The 17,366-nt window shown below is 56.5% G+C and overlaps 2 protein-coding genes across 2 annotated transcripts; both read right to left on the bottom strand.

Moving 5' to 3' along the window:
- Positions 1-371: 371 nt before the first annotated feature.
- On the bottom strand, positions 372-9,922 carry Pram1 (PML-RARA regulated adaptor molecule 1). The gene is made up of 11 exons (XM_090341615.1): positions 9,523-9,922; positions 7,938-8,061; positions 4,609-5,857; positions 4,442-4,508; positions 4,295-4,365; positions 1,342-1,399; positions 1,138-1,246; positions 861-1,023; positions 736-769; positions 607-641; positions 372-507 (listed from the first exon to the last, which is right to left on the bottom strand). The coding sequence occupies exons 2-11, from the start codon at positions 7,938-7,940 to the stop codon at positions 470-472; spliced, it is 1,827 nt and encodes a 608-aa protein (XP_090197741.1). The 5' UTR covers positions 7,941-8,061; positions 9,523-9,922; the 3' UTR covers positions 372-469.
- A 1,050-nt stretch (positions 9,923-10,972) lies between these two features.
- Positions 10,973-14,468, bottom strand: Znf414 (zinc finger protein 414). Its single transcript, XM_090341622.1, has 7 exons — positions 14,350-14,468; positions 13,465-13,696; positions 13,092-13,199; positions 12,893-12,998; positions 11,746-12,095; positions 11,604-11,654; positions 10,973-11,327 (listed from the first exon to the last, which is right to left on the bottom strand). The coding sequence occupies exons 1-7, from the start codon at positions 14,350-14,352 to the stop codon at positions 11,098-11,100; spliced, it is 1,080 nt and encodes a 359-aa protein (XP_090197748.1). The 5' UTR covers positions 14,353-14,468; the 3' UTR covers positions 10,973-11,097.
- Between the last annotated feature and the right edge of the window lie 2,898 nt (positions 14,469-17,366).

The raw sequence follows: 17,366 nt of genomic DNA, 5'->3' as shown, positions 1-17,366 counted from the left end.
TTGCACAGCGCGGGCTGTAGGACAGCCCTCAAAGAACACCTCGTCATGGTGTTGTGTGGACACAGACACTGTCTGCTCTATACTGCTGAGCAGTGTGGCAGTTTTTGTGAGAGGTTGGGGTGAACTTGATACCGTGCCCCTGGGGATCTGGAGCCCCACCTCTCTCCACCCCTCCCCCCCAATGCCTGTCAGAGACACCTGCTAAGGGGGCTTGTCCTGGGGGTAGCATGCATGGTCACCGGCTCTGGTAGGCGCTGAGATTTCCCGCCCCGCCCTGTGCTTCCCTGGGCTCTGCTCCACAGGGCGTGCTGGTCCAAAGGAGAGGAAAGACAGGAAGCAAAGACTGCTTTCAGGAGGAGCTTTATGGGATTGCTCTGCATCCGGGCAGCTACCTCTGTCAAAACTGGGGTCCCAGGACTCCTGCATTAGTAGGTGGCTGGGTGGGCGCTCCTGTGTCCCACCTGTGGGCCTACTGTGCTCTGGGAAAGGGTTGGTTGTCCAGAGGATCTGTAAGGAAGGACGGCTTCATGATTGCTCCAGAGGCACAGCAGTGGGCAGCCCCTTGGGTCCCCACAGGCCCCTCCCACCTGCTTTGGGTCTACATACCCCAGAAGCCAACGTCGTCATACACCTCCGTTTCCCTAAGAGAGCACACACAGTTGGGTGAGTGGGGGCCCCCTACACACCCTGTACCTCCACACCACCACCACTACCAGGCAGAGCAGCAGCACTCACAGGGGCAGGAGCGCGGTCCTGGGCACATAGCCATCTGAAGAGGGAGAGATAGTGGGTCAGTGTTTCTCAGCCTGGGGGGGAGGGTGTTCAGGCTCCTCCCTCTGTGGGGTACCTGGTCCACTCACACTTGCCCTTGGGGTCCCGGCACAGCATCTCCTCCTGGTTGGTGAACTCGATCACCTCCAGGATCTCTCCACGCCGGATCCCCAGGTACTTGCCACCCCCGCGCCGGGTCTTGGCATTGGGGTCAATCATCATCCGTGTGTGAATCACAATCTCACCTTCAAACTGGGGGTGAGAGGGTGGTGGTACTGCAGCCACCTCCCACTCTGATCCCAGCCCTCCCAGGACTCTCACCTTGGCTTGTGTGTGTGGGGGGGGGAAGGGGGGGGATGTTCATACCTTGAACTTCTTCCGGAATTCTCTCTCTGCCTTCTCTGCCTTCCTGAGCTGCTTCAGCTGCTTTGGGTCCATGGATGGAAACTGCTGTGATGATGGTATCTTCTCTTTCCTGATAACCCCCCGCAAGAAGTGGGGTGCTTATAGGCAAGGAGTGGTCCTCAGCCCAAGAGCTCAGCCCCACCCTGCCACATGTGTCATGAGTACCTGAGCTCTGGGTCTTGTAGTGGCCTCTTGGTGGCTGGCTGGGTAGACACCACTTTATCTGGTGATGGTCAACACCAAGTTAGAATAAAGACCCTCACACCCCCAATCAACCTCTCTCTATCCTAGCAGTAGATCTGCCTTGAGGCCACCCTGTGTCCAGTCCTTTCCTTGACCATTTCAGGGCTCCCTGGTTCTAGTGGGGTGACTGATGGTCAGTCAGACATGTGGGAATGGTAGGTATCCCATCTGACCCTCGCAGCCATCCTATTGGTGCCAGTAGATGATACTGTCAGTTTGCTATTGTGCCAACAAAGGCTCTGAGAAGTCAAGCAGCCTGTCCAGGGTCACCCAGCAAGATTGATTTGTAGGTAGGCTGTTTTGCTTCTGTCTCCTGGAGTTGGCTGGGAATTGTAATGAGATTGGGGTCAAAAACAGATGGAAGCCAGGAACCAGTGACTTACACATGTAATTCTAGCTACTCTAGAGGCTATCTGAGGATGCTAGTTTGAAGCCAGTGAACTCTTCACTCTAATAGAAAACCCTTCTTCCTGATTAACCACCAAAGAGCTGGAGGTAGAGCTGTGACTCAAGTAGCAGAGCAACATCCTTGAGTGGTAAAGCTTAGGAACAGTGCCTGGTCCCCAAGCCCAGGAGAAAGAACGCCCTCATGGTCATACTTGTTCCTTGGGAGACTGAGATTGGGAGATTGGGATTCAGCTCCAGCCTGGGTAGAAAAGTTGGTGACACTCAGCCAAGATTTGTGTGTTATTGCCCAGGTTTGTTGTCCTTGCTACAGTAGGGAGCTTGGCATAGGTCAATAGGAAGTGAGTCCTTGTATCATCACCAGGAAAAAGAGTGCCTCCTAGCCATTATAAGCCCTGAGTTCAAACCTCATCCCCCTAAAGGCATCTCTAAGAAGCTGCAGTGAGATCTTGGCCTGCCCCTGCTGACCATAAGACTGGACAGGGGTTTCTCAGATCAAGGATAAAAAGTTCATACCACTTCCTGGCAATGGAACCAGGCTTCCAGAGGGCCAAGGGTCTAGCTGCCAGCAGCTGCCTCACAAACCCCAGAGGAGTGAGGGCCTAAAGCTGAGGGCTGCTCTTACTCCCCAGCACTGTGGCCTTGCCAGAATGACCTTGTCTAGGGACATTCATATCAGACCCACCCCATTCCATCAATGCTGACCTTGGGCCCACTGTCAGACCATCCGGGCACCTCTGCTGCTGTATCAAAGGCTGCCTGGCACTAACTGGCCTGCACCCAGGAGCTTACTGCGACTGGCACGCTGAGCAGGCCACCCACTGCCTGCCTTTCCTGGGGCCTGCACCTGTCCTGGGAAGGGTTGGATCCTTCCAAAGGAGTCCCTGTTCTGTGGGAGGAGCTGGGAGTCCTGGCTCCTCCAGCTGTCTCCTCTTCCCTCTTCTGCCTCCTTCCCCCCAAGCTATCCCTCAGTGAAAAGATAATTTGAAAAAGACAAAGCAAGGCAAGAGAAGTAATGCACAGCTGGCATCCTAGCCAGTGAGTGAGGCTGGATGATGGGGAGTTTGAGGGTAGCCCACACAGTGAGAATCTGTTTCAGAAATACAGAATGGCTAGGTTTGTAGCTCAAGCTGTATGGTAGTACTTGCTTAGCAGGCCCTGGTCCCAAGAAGCTCTTTTTTTTTTTTTTTTTTTTTTTTTTGGTCTGTGCTGATCTTGGGGCTTGCACGCTTATCTGGGCACTCTATCCCAAAGCTTTTTTTGTGCAAGGCTAGCACTCTACCCCCTTGTTACAGCTCCACTTCTGGCTTTCTTGGTGCTTAATTGGAGATGAGTTTCACAGATTTTTCTGTGCAGGCTGGTATCAAACTTTGATCCTTACAGCTTAGTCTCCTGAGTAGCTAGGATTATAGGTGTGAGTGGCTGGTGCCCAGCAGTAAAATCAATTCAACTAAAGGGCAGTGCCGGCTTTGAGAGCATCTCTTCCTTCCAGGAAGCCTACCCCGCCTCTCGAGAAGGGAGGAAACAATGGGCTACCACTGAAGTGGTCATCTGTTACAGGAAGGGAGGCCCTGGACCTCTGAAGTGTGAGTGGGGCCTGAAGGCTGCTGGAGTAGAGGCTGGACCATCCTCCCTGCAGCCCCCAGACCCAGTCAGTCCACTGTCTCTCTCAGCAGGAGGGGCCCCTCCAGGAAGCCTTGCTAAGGAAAGGGTGTTGTAAGCAGCTCCTGGGGACTGCCCAGAAACTAAGGGGTATACAGGAAGGAGGTGGCACTGGAGAGCACATGGTTCGCAGGACCATGGGCTGGTGGGAGAAGTTGGGGGGGGTCTTTCTCCCCCTCCACCCCCTCCCCGCGCCCCACAGCTCTGGAGCAGCTGCAATGCTGGGTAAGCCCAGAACTTGTGTATCAGAGACATGAGGGTGACACTGCTTTGACCAGGGTGGGGTTGGGGGCTGCAGCTGCAGTAATGCCCCTCATTATTGCCACAGAGATGCTAAACCTAGCCTAGGGGAGTCTGGCCTGCCCTGTGACCTCTAGGAGCAGAGGCTTTGAAGGAAAGAGGCTCTTGGAATCCTGGGGTAGTTGTGTTCCCTCCACTGCTAGACCCTGAATGCAGATCCATGTCCCCACTGCATCTCACCCCCCCAGACACAGGGTGGCTCAATACTTCCCATTCAGTGGGTGTAACTGGCTCACACCTGTCATCCGAGCTACTCAAGAGGCTGAGATCCTGGGATTACGATTCAAAGCCACCCTGGGTAGGAAAGTCTGCCTGACTCATTTTTAGTAACCAGCAAACAGCTTTCTCATTAGCTGATGGCCTCTGGATTTCTCCTTTGTCACAGGCCGTCCCAGTGGCAGCCAGTGTGGCCTGGATCACTGCCAACAGATGTAGGGCGGCAGTGTCCTTGTAAGGAACGCTTCCTTCCCGGGCCCTAGCTGCCTAGGCAGCCAGCCCACCGACAAACCTCTGCCCCTGGGGCCTGCGTCATCAGTGGGTTCCATGTGGTCGTATAACTCATAGGTCTCCTCTGGGTCCCTGCAAAGATGCCAGAGTTCAAGGTTGCCCCCTTCAGCCCCACCCCTGGGCCAGGCTCCTTCCTCTCTGCACTCACTGTGGGATGTCCTTAGGCTGTTGGGCTTGGAACTGGGTCCCAACTGAAGAGTTGGTTGCTCTTGCAGCTGTGGGAGGAAAGAGCAGGGGAAGATGGTGGCCCTGCCCCAGAGCCCCAGCCCCTCCCACCCAAGCCCTCTCCCACCCAAGCCCAGCACCCTGACCCACCTGCGCCTGCTGCTGAGAGTCTCCGGAAACTCTGGATATCCAAGGGGCCTGGGGGCAACGGGGGCTTCACTGGAGGGGACCCCAGGCTGCTGGCAGGTGGCAGAGGCCTCCGCCGGGGTGCATGTTGGGCTCGGAGATCATCTGACCTCCAGTGGGGGGTTCCAGCCAGTCCAGACACAGGGCAGAGTAAAAATTGAGGGCTGGAGCCTGCCATGGCAGCAGGCAGTGAGCTCTCAGAAACACAGCCAAGGAGTGGTGGCTTTCTAGGGAAACCCCTAAAGGGCTCAGAATGTTGGGGGGGCTTCTTAAACCCAGCATGAGGCTCAGGTTGTGAGAACTTCCTGGGAAGCGAGTTGAATTCAGGCTCAGAGGAAGTCCTGGGGAGACCACTCACCCCAGGCTGTGGGGGCTTTTTGGAAAGCACCTTGAAGTCTAGCTGCTGTGACTTCTTGGGAATTACACTGACTTGTGGTTCTGAGGAGGTCCTGGCCAGGTCACCAAACTCTGGCTGGGAGGGTTTCCTGGGGAGGCCACTTAGCTGGGGCTGGGAGAGCTTCTTGGGGAAAGTACTGAAGCCCTGTTGGGGGGCATGGGATTGGGGGTCACTGGTTTCAGGCTTCCAGGGGGGTGTCAGAGGGACCTCTCTGGACTCAGACTGCAGCAGGAACTTCTTAGGGGGCCCACTGGCCTGGGGCTGTGGTGACTTCCTAGGAGAAGTGATAGAGTCAAGTTGTGGGGAGTTGGGGTGGGGCTCGCTAGGCCCTGGCTTTGAGGGGGAGAGCGGGGGGCCCTGGCTGAATACAGGCTGTGGCAGGGACTTTTTGATAAGGCCTCCAGCCTGGGGCTGGAGAGGCTTCTTGGGGAAGGTGCTGGTCTCTGCTGGTGAAGGCCTTGGGGGGGCCTGGCTGGCCCCAGGTTGCTGGAATTTCTTGGGGTGTACACTGGGTTTGAGTTCTGAGGGGGGTCTAGCAGGGTGGATGAGCTGGGGCTGCAAAGGCTTCTGGCCAAGTGCAGGAGGCTGGGGCTGTGAGGTTTGCTTGGCCTCTCTGGCCTCGGATTGCAGAGGCTTCTTGGGAACTCCACTGAGCTCAGGTTTGGAGGGCTTCTTGGGGACCTCAGTGAACTGAGGTGACAGAATCTTGGGGAGTTTGTTGAATTCAGGCTTTGGAGGTTTTTTGGGGAGTTCACTGGGCTGTGGCTGAGAGACCTGGAACTTGGCTTGGAGGTTCCGGAAGTCCTGGTGGCTCTCCTGGGAGACACAGGGTATCAAGTTCACTCACGCAGAAGGGTGGAGAGGGAAAAATAGGTGGCTGCCTAGGTGTGGTGGCCGTAAACCATGACCCTCAACTCCCCCCTCCATCAGGTTTCCTCATACCCCCACTCATCCCTCACCCCAGCTCTGAGCCTGCTGACCCCCTTTAGCTGTCACCTCCACTAGGACTTCTCTCCCAGCCTTCTCCCCACAGTCTCCCTCCCAGTTGATCCTCTGGTCCTCTCATAACCCACCGCCTAATCACCCACCTCCTAATGTCCCTCCAAACCCTTTCTGTTCTTACTTCAAAATGCATCCGGAATTGACCACTTCCTACTCTTCCCTCCATCACCCTGGCCGGAGGAACTGGTGACACTGCCCACATTGTTATAGCTGGCTTCTGCCAAGTCTGCTGCCCCCCACTCCAGGCTTGCTCAGTTTCCCCTTCCCCCCATGGGAGTTAGAGGAAGTCCTCAACCTTGCCAGGAAAAGCCAAGGTCCCTGAGTGACCCAGCTGTGCACGTGACACTGTCAAACTAGTTGTGTTGGTTTTCTGTCTTTTAACTAGGTTTTTTTCCCGTGTGTGTGTGTGTGTGTGTGTGTGTGTGTGTGTTGTGTGTTGTGTGTCCGTGCACGCACTGCTCTTAAGGCTTGAACTCAAGGTGTGAGCTCGTGCCCAATTGGACTAGGTTTATTTTAATTAATTTATTTTTTTGTCATGGGGCTTGAGCTCTTCAGCTCAAGGCTACCACCCTACCCCTTGAGCCACAGCGCCACTCCAGGTTTTCCAGTAGTTAATTGGAGATAAGAGTCTCATGGACTTCAGTGCCCGGGCTGGCTTTGAATTGTGATCCTCCGATCTCAGCCTCCTGAGTAGCTAGGATGACAGGCTGGAGTCACCACACCCAGCTGACTAGGTTGATTTTTTTTTCTTTTTTCTGTGCTGGGGATGGAACCCTAATACCTTATGCACATTAAGAACGTGCTTCAACTCAAGCTTCACTGCCTGGGGTTGGTTTTGAGATGGGGACATGGGCAGGGGCTGACCCCACAGTCAGGCATCACCGGTTGACTCGGTAGTTCGGAGCACTGGTGGCTCCTCCCTGTAATCGTAGCTACCCAGGAGGCTGAGATCTGAGGATTGTAGTTCCAAGCCAGAAGTGGAGCTTTAGCGGTAAGTGGTAGAGCACCAGCGTTAGCCAAACAAGAGGACAACTTGAGTTCCAGCCCCAATATGGGTGTATTTACACACACATATCCCTAGTGCCTCTGCCGCCTGCAGGAGAGAGACTTGGCTTCTTTTGGCTGTCATCCAGTACCTGGCGTATGATAGGTATTCGCTCAGTATTTAAAGAAATGAAATACATGGCATAAAGCCAGAGTACTCGGTTTCAGTTGCTGCCGCCCACGGTTCTGGCAGGAGAAGTTCACAGTGGACTCCCGCTCCCATTCCTGACACAGGCACTGTGCAGGATTTGGGGTATGCCCTTGAAGTTGGCTATGTACTATGGGTTCCAGACACAGTTGCCCAAGAATGCCCAGCCTCTGAGGATACTCTTTCTGGATCCCCCACCTCTGAGCCCTCTCTTTACCTGGGACCAAGGAGAGTGGAGGCGTAAGAGAGAAGATCTATATATAGTCCTTGCCTCAGTTTCCCCATCCAGAGATGGGGGCCTGTGGGGAGGGCCTGAAGTGCTACTCTAAACCCCTCGGCCTCAGTGGTTGAAGCAAAGGCCCCTGAGGGACACGGGACTTGGAGACCTGCTGGGGAGAGAAGGGGCCGCCGCCGATAATACATGACCCACTTTGTCGCCTCACAGGAAGCCGCTGCTCGGACCTCAGCCTCCTTTCCCCAGCTGCCATTCACATTAACCTAGGGAGACCCCTCCTGGACCCTTGAAGGCAGATCGGACTTGGGTCTCAGTTGTACCCCAGTTGATTCCTACCTTTCCACCTTGTTCTGTGTTCCTCTTAGTCTCCTCAACTGCTTGCCCATTCCAAGCCCTCCGAATGCCCTCCAGTTCCCCTTGTTTTCTGGCCATCATGGACTCCTCCTGTATGTTTCCCAGGGACTCACCATGGCGCAGGCAGTGATGGCTGTGGGGTGAGCAGCTACGAGCTGCTGAGGTTGAGGTGGTTGTATCCAGGAAGTTAGTTAACTGTGGCTTTGGTTCTCGGGCCAGCACATGAGGTGGGGGCTGCTGCCAGGGTGGGGAAGGCAGAGGAGGAAGGAAAGCCCCAGTGTGTCCCCAGATGCTGATGGGCACTTCTGTCCTTCCTCCTCACCCCCTCATAGAGTTCCAGTTCTGTCTACTACGTGCCTTTGGCAAGAATCTACCCTGGTCACTAGCTCCTTGACCTTCTGCTGTCCCCTACACTGGTCCACTGCCAGTCCCAATCTCTGGGAAAGTGGAGAAACCAGAGTGTGGGGGTGAAAGAGATGGTAAGGCTGCATCTTGTGTGCCTGTGTTGCTACATCTGCTTTCCTTGTTTCAACACTTCCCCCCCACCCACCCACCCTTTCTGCAAGACTAACTGGTTAGGGACAAATGTCCACAAGCCAGGGCTGAAAGGGCTCTGCTGGGTTGGAAGATTTGACCTTGTTCTTAAAGAGGAAGGGGACAGATGTGAGGACACCCCATATTCCCACTGGTTGAAGTGGAGAAAGAGGAGAAACGCTAGGACTGGAGAGCAGGAAAACAGCCGAGCTCTCCTGTGAGCCCCAGAGGCTGTTACACCCAATCCAAACATTGGGCCAGATAAGGCAAGATAAGGAAGAATCCTGGCTGCTAGGCTCAGTCAGCCACAGCAGAGGGGGCAGTGGAACCTGGGTTTTTAGTTTTGGCCTTTACATTGATATCTCCTGGGGATTCTGTGGTCTTTGGCCAGGGGATGGGGGGGTTGGGGGTGGGGGGTTTGAGCAAAGGGTGGGGGTAATAGGGGGCAAAAATGGAGTATATTTTAGCCCCTGGCCAGGTAAGTTGTGAAGCGCTGGTGTCCCTGGAGTCACCTTGAGATTTTGGGAAAGTACAGCTTCTGGCCTGGGTGGTGAATCAGCTCCCAGGTGGACCGGGTGCCTCAATTGGAGCAGGAAAAACACGGAAGCCCCAGATCCAGCTGAGGCCAGGAGGAAGGGGGAAGCCTGGGCTTCGCTTTTACACTTTACCAAGAGCACAGCCTCAGAGCTGGGTATGGAAGCTCATGCCTGTAATCCTAGCTACTCTGGAGCCAGCCCGGGCACTAAAATCTGTGAGAGTGAGATTCTTATCTCCAGTTAACTACTAGAAAACCACAAGTGGCATCTTGGCTCAGGGGTAGGGTGGTAGCCTTGAGCTGAAGAGCTCAGGGACAATGCCTAGGCCCCCTGAGTTCCAAGCCCCATGACCGACAAAAAAATAAAAATAAAAAAAGAACACAGCAGCAGAGCTGGGTGCCGGTAGAGATTGAGATCTCAGGATTAGGGTTCAAAGCCAGCTCAGTCAGGAGAGTCCATGAGACTAAACACAAACATCCACAACAAAGCCTGCAGAAGCAAAGTTGTAGCACAAGTAGCCTTAACCAAAAAGGCACAAGGAAAGCACCCTGGCAGAGTTCAAGCCCCTCACACACACCGAACAGAGAACATATCATTAGGGTTTGGACACATCTGTGCCTGTGCATACCCAGCCTGAATCACAGGTCTAGACGTGGGATGTCCTTTTAAACGGTAGTCCAGGAAGGCAGAGATGGCCAGGTGTGGACCCTTTCTCAAGAAAAGAGAACAGGTAGACTGTCCAGGAGCCAACAGTAGATGTGAAATCAAAGCAGGTTACAGGACTGAATGAGGGTTGGGGGTGTGTGGCCCCCCCAACCTCCCACTCCAGGTTTGGGACATCATGGCAATCCCAGCGCTGGTGCGCAGGTTGTGTCCCAGGCGAGCATCTGGTGCGTTGTGGCGGCTTCTCCCTGTGTCACTGTTATCTAGCAGCAGCAACGGAAGTGCAAAGCCAGAAGCCGGACAGGAGCAGGCCAGGGCCCACCTGGAGTCCGGGGGCCTTGACGCATCTCTGGAGAGGAGCGCGGGATGGGAGCAGGGGCACGCCATGTCTCCTCTGCTGGCCGCATTGGGGGTACCCGCAGGTGACCGGATATGCTGGACTGCTCCTGGCACAGGTGGCCGCTGGGCCCGAACGCTGCCGGCTCGACCTCGGCAGAGGGACCCAGGACCCTGGGGGCGCTCCAACTTGGACAGCAGGAGGAGCCTTATGGCTGCGTGGGGCCTTTAGTACTCAGGGCGCTGCAGAAGCTGCGTGGACCGCCTGGACCCCTGATTCCCGCGGTGGGTACTGGACAGGGAGGGGAGCCCCTGCAGGCAGGCTGGGGACTGGAATGGCCGAGTGAGGGACTTTGTGGGGACGAGGACTAACCAGGGGCAGCTGGTGCCCTGCAGCTGGGCTGATCCTGTACCCGGGGATGGGACAAGAGCTGGGTCTCCAGGTGCACTGGGCGTTAGGTCTGCAGCTAGGATTCTCTCTGTGGACATCTTGGCTGGCAGGTCCCTTGACACCCCTCCTCCAATTCTTGGGCGGATCCTAGGCAGTCAGGGGGCAGTCACAGAGCTTTCCCACGTCCCCTTCCCCCCACTCATTCTGGATCCCTGGGGATGTGTGTGTGTGTGTGTGTGCGTGTGCACGCGAGTGCATTTGTGCCAGTCCTGGAACTTGAACTCGCGGCCTGGGCTCTGTCCCTTAGCCTTTTCACTCAAGGACGGCACTCTACCACTGGGGCCACAGCTCCACTTCTGGGTTTGGTGGTTAACTGGAGGCTGGATTCCCGTGTCAGTCCACAGGTCTCAGCCTCCTGGGTAACCGGGACGGCAGGAGCCAGCCAGCCAGCACACGCCCAACCTCTGGGACTTTTTAAGAAAACCCTGGCGGGTTCCATCCCGTCGGTTTCTATGAAGTGGTGGGCAGGGCAGTGGGCATGGAACGGAGGACCTGGGCCCGGGGTGGAGGCGATGGGGAGCCACCTGGAGGGGCGGCTTCCTCACCCTGAGCGCCCCCCCCATCCCACGAAGCGCCTGTCCACTGAGCATCGGGGCAATGGACCCACACACGTCACAGGCTGGCTCATGGCGCCTCTTTATTGTCCCCATCCCTCAGATTACAAAAATCCCCCCCGTCACCCACCCCCCGCTCGGCGGGGCGGGGAAGGGGCGGCGTGTCAAAGCCGTGACCCCCCCCAGCATCGGTGACCCTTTAGGTGCAGGCAGGGGTGGGGTCTGGGTGGGGCAGAGGCGGGGGCGTCGGCGCCCCGGCCCCCGCCCCTGGCTCCCCGCTCTCCTCGGCCTTACCGGCGGGGGCGCCGGGGCGGTGGTCCCGCAGGTGCAGGGTCATGGCAGGCCGCGAGGCCGTGGAGAAGGCGCACTGCATGCAGGAGTAGCGGCCGCGCGTGTGCTCCCACACGATGCGGCTCGGGGCCGCGCTGCCTGCGGGCGGGTGGGCGGGCGGGTCCGTCAGCCGTCCCCCCCCCCCCGCCCCGTCCTCCACCCCCCTCCCCGCCTGGGGAAGGACCCCTCCCACGCGAACGCCGGCGCAGAGGAAGGTGTAGCTGCCAGTGATTTTTCGAGGCGACATCGTGTATTTTTAAAGGGTGACATCCCGGGCCACCTGGAAGGGGTGGAGGGGGGGCGGGTACCGCGGCCTCCCGGGTCCAAACCAACGACAAGCCCCATCCGCCCTCCCGGGTGGTCACCTGCACGCACCTGAGGGCGCGTCGGGGCCGCCCTGGGGTCTCCGGGGGCTGCCGCCAGCACCTGCAGCGAGGGGCGGGTCAGGTCGGGGTCGGGCGCGTCCTCCCTCGCTCCCTCCCTCCCTTCCTCTGGGCAGCTCCGACCCCGCACTCACCTTGGCTCTTCTTCCAGACGGCGGCGCTGGAGGCAGGTGGTCCGGGGGCCGCTGCCAGGAAGGGGCGCAGGCGCGGGGGGCTCACGCCGAAGGGCGCGGGGTTCAAGTAGGGTAGGAATGGCCCGGTGGAGGCCGGGGTCGTGAAGGGTTCGAGCAGCGGGAAGGGCAGGCCCGGCGCGGACGCGGGGTCCGACTCCGAGGCCCGCTCGGAGGCCGGGGGCTCCCTGTCCAGGGCGGAGGGCGGCGGCGGCGGCGGCGGCGGGGCGGGGCTCTGCGCGTGCTCCGCGCACACGTGCAGGTGCTTGAAGAGCGAGCGGTGGGTGCGGAAGCGCAGCAGGCAGTTCTCACACCTGGGGGGCGCACGGGGCGGCTGTCGGCCGGGGCCAGGGGAAGGGGCCCGGGGAGGAGGGGAAGCGCACCCCAAGAGCCCTCTCCTGCTGTGGTTGCCACCCTTCCGCTCCTCTCCAGTTAAGGAAACCTCAATTATTTTCCTAACCGGTACTGACCCTTGAAACCGGGGGCTGGGCGCTGTCCCTTAACTTTTCTGCTCAAGGCTAGCCCTTTAACCACACCGCCACTTCCGGCTTGTTTGGTTGTTAACTGGAGGTCTGGGAGTCTCTTGGCCTTCAAGCTGAGATCCTCCGATCTCAGCCTCCTGAATAGCTGGGACTAGGCGGGAGCCACTGATGCCCGGCTCTGGAAGCTTCCATCTTAGCTTAGGGGTCGGGTTTTCTACTTGAGAGGTGAAGGGGAGCTGGATGGATCAGTCAGTCACGAATCACGAATGACCTGGCCCTCTTCTTTTTTTTCTTTTTTTTTTTTGCCAGTCCTGGGCTTGAGCTCAGGGCCTGAGCGCTGTCCTTGGACTTTCTCAAGGCTAGAGCTCTACCACTTGAGCCTCAGCACCACTTCCGGCTTTTTTCTATGTATGTGGTACCGAGGAATCGAACCCGGGTCTTCATGCATGCTAGGCAAGCACTTTTAACCACTAGGCCAAACTCCCGGCCCCCCTGGCCCTCTTCTTGTCCCCAGTTCACAGCAGTTTTGTTCATGACCGGGGCCACACCCATAGCCAGAGAGATTGGCAGGGACCCAGAGGAAGGGTTCTAGATCTGGACCGTGCAGTTGGGGGTGCTCGGGGTCTCACTTGAAGTAGCGATTGGGCTTGTAATGCAGTTTGCCATGGGCCACCAGCTCCTGCATGCTGGGAAAGATCTCTGAGCAACTCACGGCCGAGCAGTGGAAGAGCTTGCCTGGTAGGGACAAAGATAGCGCTGCAGACTGCAGTGGCCCAGGGCTGGGCCCAGGGAGCTCCACCTACCTCCCCCCACCGCCCCTGACCCTACCTTCCAGTGACTGTGTGGGTGGGCAATGGGCCCGGAGATGCTGTGCCAGTTCACGAACGCTGGGGAAACTAAGGCAGCAGCCAGGGCTAGAGCAGGGTATCTGTTTCCCTGTAGAACATATAAAAGTGTGTGTGTGTGTGTGTGTGTGTGTGTGTCACTAATCCTTTCCTTATTGACGTGGCTTGATGCACATCCCCAGGGCTCTAAATAAGCCCTCTCCATCCAGGCTGAACAACCAGGAGGGGCTGGATTAGCCCCGCTCATCCCTGGAGCCACCCCTGGCATACACTTGGCGTTCAGTCAAATGCTGAGACATTCCCCAGATGGGCCCCAAGGTTGGAGATACTCTACACTCCTCGGTGGACCCCATCACCTGCTGGAGGGCGTCGCCTGGGAGGCCGCAGGTCCTCACTGGTTCCAGAGCCAGTGCGGCAGCTGTCAGGGGCTGGGGGTGTGGCTGCCGAGTCGGGGCCTGGCTCCTCCTCCATAGAAGAGAAGGGGTCTCCCGCAGCCACATCCAGGGGCAAGACCTCCTTGTTGGTTTCACTGGAGCTGGGCTCTGCAGTGGCCAGCCTGTCCGGGCCTGGCCCGGATGGTTCCTTCTCCTGGTGGAAGTGGTGGAAAACCAGTGTGGGTTCTGGGTCTGCTTGGGGCAACCACAGAACATCTCCCACCCCAAAGGATCACGGATGTCTCAACATTCCTGACTTCTCCCCGGGCAAGCATCCACCCATCATCCCTCATGAGAAGGAGTCACCAGCAGGAGAGGGTCAGGGAGGGGAAGGGTGGATCCAGTGCGGCCTCCTTCGAGTCCTGGGTGCGGGATTACTCGTGAGAAGCACCGCCTCCACGCCAATCTGAGCCAGGAGGAGGCGCCACACAGGGGAGGGGCGTGTCTTGGGGCGGTGGGCGGGGACAAGGTCGTGGGGGCGGGGCTTTGCTCTGGGCGCGCCTCGGGAAAAGGGCTGGGGAAGACAAGAAGAGCTGATTGGCCGGGCTCGCGCTCTAATAAATGAACATGAAGGTGCGGAGGACCCGGATGTGTGAGGTTTAGGGGCGGAACTTCAAGCCTGGTGGGCGTGGCCCACGCCCAGGCGAGGCCCGGAAGTAGACGCCAGACTCTCGCCTCACAGACTGCCCCAGGAGGGCGGGTGCCCGGAGGTGGGGGCGGGGTCGGTCGATGGGGTGTGCGGGGAAGGACCGATCCCTGCCAATCCCCACAGCTCCGCCGCACCCGCGTCCCGAGCACCGCGCTCACCATCTGCCACTCAGCTACACTTCTTGCATCCGGGGTTCCGGAGGTTCTGGTTCAGGCGACGGCGATGTCCTCAACGATGCGGCAGCTCGCGTTCGGGATCACGTCGGCGCCATTTTTTTTGTCTCCCAGCTCTCGCGAGAGCAGGGGCGGGGCCTGCGCTGGGCTCTCGGCCAGGGGGGCGTGGCCAGCGGCCGCGGTCCTCCCAGCCTCGGATTTGGCCTTGCTGGTGCCCTAGCCCAGTGCGGGCCGCAGCTGTCCTCTTCTGCCCCGCGGTCCTGGATTCCCTCCGGACATGTCCCATCATTAGCCCTCGCCATTTTTATCTGATATTTGATTGGATTTCCTTGCGTGCGTGCGCTTGAATTCAGGACCTGGATGCTTTTCTTGTAGCCATCCAGGCTGGCGCTTTACCATCTAAATCACAGTTCTACCTCCGGCTTTTGGCTGGTTAATTGGAGATAAAGTGTCTCTCGGACTTCCCTGCCTGGGCTGGCCTTGAGCCGCGTGGATCCTCCGATCTCAGCCTCCTGAGTAGCTATGGATACAGGCCTGAGCCACCGAAGCCCAGGCCAAGGGCAAACATAAACTTTATGTGTCTATAGTGCATTTCTATGTGTATTTTTATTTATTTATTTATTGCCAGTCCTGGGGCTCGAACTCAGGGCCTGAGCACTGTCCTTGGGCTTTCTCAAGGTTAGGGCTCTACCTCTTGAGCCACAGAACCACTTTTGGCTTTTTCAATGTATGTGGTACCAAGGAGTCGAACCCGGGTCTTCGTGTATGCTAGGCAAGTACCCTACCACTAGGCCAAACTCCTGGCTCCTCTATCTGTATTTTTAAAAAAGCAAAAACTTTGTTTTTCTTCATTATCAGATAGGGTCTAACCTCAAACGTAGGGTGCTGCTTCCATCTCAGTTTCCCAAGTGCTGGACTAAGAGGCATGTGCCACTACCCCATACTACACAGATGATTTCAATGCCAGATGGAAGGATGTGTAGGAGAAGGCTGGTGCAAAATAGAAAAGGGTTGATTAAGGCCTCCCAGTGGAGCCCCGAGGAAGACAGAGAGAAGGGGCCGGATTAAAAAAATGAGTCCACAGGATGTGGGCTTGAGGGTTGAGTGAGGCCAAGGTGATGGAGGTTTGTAATCTGACGCTGCCTATAACCTACATATATATACAGCTGTCTATTAGAATGTACCAAATTCACTGTCGATCCTGGCATCCCACCTGACATCCATCCATCCTGCTCAGGTTTTACTTCTTGCCAGTGGGTACCCTCATGGCTGTGAGGTCATGGAGCTGTACCCCAAAATGCTGAGAAGGGAAGGCAATCTTTATGGTGATGGGAAAAAAAGGAAATGGGAGCTCTGATTCCTCGATGTCTCTCTCTTCTTTTTTCTTCTTCCACTGTTGAGGGTGGCTCCAGAGCCTCTCTTATGCCATGTAAGTGCTCTACTACTGAACTACGTCCCCAGTCCTGCCCCTATTTTCTCTTCTTCACCCAGGAAAGACCCAGTGGATGAGACTGGTGGCTCAACCACAGGTCTTGCACAGAGAGAAACACACAGTGGTGCTTGCTAAGCAGAGTGAAGAAACTCATAGATGCCAGGCACCAGTGGTTCACTCAGGGCAATCATAGCTACTCAAGAAGCTGAGATCTGAGGATCCTGGTCCAAAGCCAATGGGGCAGAAACTCTTGACAGAATCAGTTTCCAATTAACCAGCAAAAAGCCCAACTGGGGGTATGGTGCACGTGATAGAGCACCAGCCATGAGAAAGAAGGCTGATCAAACAGAAAGCTCTGAGTTCAAGTCATAGTATACAGAGAGAGAGAGAGAAGCGAGAGAATGTGTGTATGTCCTTTTTCTCTTTGCCAGTCCTGGGGCTTGAATTCAGGATCTGGGCCCTGCTCTTGAGCTTTCTCAAGGCCAGTGCTCTACCACTTGAGCCACAGCACCACTCCTGGCTTTTTTGTGTTTGGTACCAAGGAATTGAACCCAGGGCTTCATGTATGCTAGGCAAGCATTCTACCATAAGGCCACACTCTTGGCTCTACACAATTTTTCAAAATGGATGAGCAGTTATCAGCGTATTCAGATGCCTCCCGGGAGTTCTCTTGAGGGCTGGTCTTCCTGTGATCCCTCACCTTTCCTTTCTGAGTGGGATAGGAATGCCCTCAGTACAACGTAGCTCCTTTTGGGGTGTTCACTATCAATAGCTGTGGAGACCGTTTCACTTTAGCCATCTAGTGCTTACCAAGCCCAGACTGGCTGTTCTTTGAGGGGTTGGGTCTACAGGACATGGAACTTAGTTCAAACTGGCCTTGCAGGGAGCCCTAGAGTGCTCAGACATTAGAAGAAAACCAGTGCCCCAAATGTCAGAATTGATTCTGACCCTTGTCCCCCAAAGGCTGAGAGGACACTGACAGAGTGGGGGACCAGAGCCAGAGGTGGCTTTGGGGAAGTCACTGACACCTTCCTCAGGGACCACACAGATCCCAGATGGGTCTGAGGGCTTCACATTTAAGGCTGACAGTATTTGCATCATTTGGATGCAATTTCTGAATAGAATGGAGGAAAATTCAAGCATGAGTAAAAGCAATCCATATGTCCTGGGCTTGGCTTTGTGATATCTCAGGCAATGGCTGAACTACTCTGTGCTTCTGTTTATCCACCTGTGAAATGGAAGCATCTGCCATGGGAAACAGGAAGATCAGCTGAGCCCAGATATTCAGGGTCAGTTGGGGTGACACTGTGGGAGCCCCATCTCAGAAACAAAACAATGAGACAAAAAGTGGGGCTTTTCTGTTCTTACCACACGGGATTAAAAAAGTATCATTTTAGCCGGGTGCTGGTGGCTCATGCCTATAATCCTAGCTACTCAGGAGGCTGAGATCTTAGGATCACGTTTCAAAGCCTGCTCGGGCACTAAATTTGTGAGACTCTTGTCTCCAATTAACCACTAGAAGATCGGAAGTGGCACTGTGGCTCAAGGGGGAGGGTGGTAGTCTTGAGCT

This window comes from Megascapheus bottae, chromosome 1 (genome assembly GCF_031878675.1).
Source record: "Megascapheus bottae isolate mThoBot1 chromosome 1, mThoBot2.hap1, whole genome shotgun sequence".
Taxonomy (NCBI): Eukaryota; Metazoa; Chordata; class Mammalia; order Rodentia; family Geomyidae; genus Megascapheus; species Megascapheus bottae.
Note: the sequence above shows the minus strand (reverse complement) of the source record. Positions and strands in the feature narration are given on the sequence as shown.